At 43.7% G+C, this 2,426-nt stretch overlaps 1 protein-coding gene across 1 annotated transcript; it reads left to right on the top strand.

Annotated features, from left to right (window-relative positions):
- Window positions 1-405: 405 nt before the first annotated feature.
- On the top strand, window positions 406-2,092 carry LOC138657307 (uncharacterized). Its single transcript, XM_069745016.1, has 2 exons — window positions 406-1,055; window positions 1,207-2,092. Exons 1-2 carry the CDS (start codon window positions 709-711, stop codon window positions 2,090-2,092), a joined length of 1,233 nt encoding a protein of 410 aa, XP_069601117.1. The 5' UTR covers window positions 406-708.
- The last annotated feature ends 334 nt before the right edge of the window (window positions 2,093-2,426 follow it).

The raw sequence follows: 2,426 nt of genomic DNA, 5'->3' as shown, positions 1-2,426 counted from the left end.
GTTACATCTTTCCCCTTAGCCTGATTGACTTCTCCTCAGTGTACCCCTATCTCCCCCACTTCGATGATCGCTGGTGATGGCATGTGAGGCAAACAATTTCTGAATTCTTTTTATTGAGGTCAAACAAGGGTGTACCTGATACCGACCTCAATAAGGAAAGAAAAAAGAAGCAGCAATCACTTCCGCCTGGGTCTCCTTATGTCTGCGGTGAAAAATGTCGTGATCGCCAATCCAGATCTGGTGTGCAAGTGACCGATGTCACCCCTGAGGCTGTGCTCTCCAGGGACTGACTGAGGCTGTGTAAGGAGGTTGCTTTTCCTGCTCCTTACCTGGAACCACTTAGGCTACGTTCACATTAGCGTCATGCGACGCTGCGTCGCCGACGCAACGCACGACGCATCGGAAACGCACGCAAAAACGCAACTTTTGTGACGCAAGCGTCGGACGCATGCGTCGTAAAACGCAGCGTTTTTGGTGCGTTTTTACAAAAACGCAGCGTTTTACGACGCATGCGTTGTCAAACACTGATTAGATCTTTACACACAATTTAGTGTCTAGACACTAGATAACACCACCAATGAATAGAAGAGGGTGGGTCTAGTGTCTAGACAATCGATAATGCCACCAATGGGTAGATGGGGGTGGGTATTAATGTAATAGTGGTATATATACCCCGGCATACATTATTTCCAACCATAGAGCATCAAGATGGATCGTTCCATGGAGAGTATCTACCTCACTTTTCAGCTGGAATTAGCCCTTGCTATAGCTTATGCTTTTGCCTGTCAAGAACAGAGGAAAAGAGACAAACAACGGAGAAGGAGTCGTCGGCGTTTTTGGCTACACCCTATAGTGGAAGTCCGAGAGAGTCGTGGAGTGTACCATTGTCTTTTTGGCGAATTAAATGAGAACCAGGACAAATATTTTGAGTACACCAGGATGTCAAAAGACAGCTTCCGATATCTGCTGCGTCTGGTGGAAGGAGCCATTTCCAGGCAGGACACGCAGCTCCGTAAATCGATTTCCCCTGAGGAACGTCTGCTGGTGACTCTACGGTACGTAATGGAATGTGAAGGATTTATATGTTCTTGCCACTTTTTAAATTAACGTGTTTTTGTTTTTTGGGGTGGGGGATTGTAATTAAAAATGAAAAATTCTTTCATAACAATTAAATTAATTATATTTATTTATTTTTCTTCTTGTCAGTTTCCTGGCTACCGGAGAGACATTGAGATCACTGCATTTCCAGTTTCGGATTGGAGTCTCAACACTGTCGGGTATTATTGCAGACACATGCCGCGCATTGTGGGACAACCTCAGGGAGGAATTTTTACCCATCCCTACAAGAGAATTATGGCATGCCAACGCCCAAAAATTTGAAAAAGTTTGTGATTTCCCTAACTGTATCGGAGCCGTGGATGGCAAGCACATTAGGATTACCAAGCCTTCAAGAAGTGGATCTCTTTTTTATAATTATAAAAAATACTTTTCCACCGTGCTGATGGCAATTGCAGGTGCGGACTGCAGGTTTCTCGCTGTGGACATTGGAGCGTTTGGTCGTGCAAATGATTCACGGACATTTAAGGAGTCTGACATGGGCCGAAGATTATACGAGAACAATTTTAATTTCCCCCATCCACGACCTCTTCCTAACACCGAAGGCCCGGCCCTGCCATTTGTTGTGGTTGGGGATGAGGCTTTTCAAATGTGTGGCAACCTACTTAAACCGTACTCTAGTCGGGGGCTGGACCGCACAAAAAGTATTTTTAATTATAGACTGTCCAGGGCCCGAAGAACTGTGGAGTGCGCCTTTGGCATTCTGGTGTCCAAATGGCGTATCTTAGGATCCGCAATAAATTTGAAAATTGAGACAGTGGATGAGGTGGTGAAGGCGTGTGTGGTTCTACACAATTTTATTATTGATAAAGAGAGAGTCAACGTGGAACTCGATGAACCCATACCAAATCCATTGCCTGATTATCAAGCTCATCCTCTGCGGACAACTTTGGAGATTGCTCATATGAGGGACCAATTTGCTGCATATTTTGTTTCCGATGTTGGCCGTGTTTCTTGGCAAGATCAAATGGTGTAATTTAACGTGTTGTTATGATGTTATGTAAACACTGTGGAGCCCATGTAACCATCATATGTTTGGTTATTAATGTCACCCGATTGTCTAATGCGTTGTGTTTGTTAATAAAGTTTATTGTGCCTTTCCGCCTTTCCGTTTTCACAAAACAAATCTCCCATCCGTTTTTCCATAGTAATTGTAAAAAATCCTATTTTATTGAAAGTAATGATTGTCCCACAAAATTTATGTGAGCACCAGTACCCAAATGGACTGTGACAAAACAATAAAATTTGCAGCCGTGAGTACCATAGTTTTGACGTATAAAACTTCATCGGCTCCCACCTTGTTAACCATA

Source organism: Ranitomeya imitator, chromosome 1, assembly GCF_032444005.1.
Source record: "Ranitomeya imitator isolate aRanImi1 chromosome 1, aRanImi1.pri, whole genome shotgun sequence".
NCBI classification, from domain to species: Eukaryota; Metazoa; Chordata; class Amphibia; order Anura; family Dendrobatidae; genus Ranitomeya; species Ranitomeya imitator.
The sequence above is the reverse complement of the archived record's forward strand: the minus strand, read 5'-3'. Positions and strand labels throughout refer to the sequence as shown.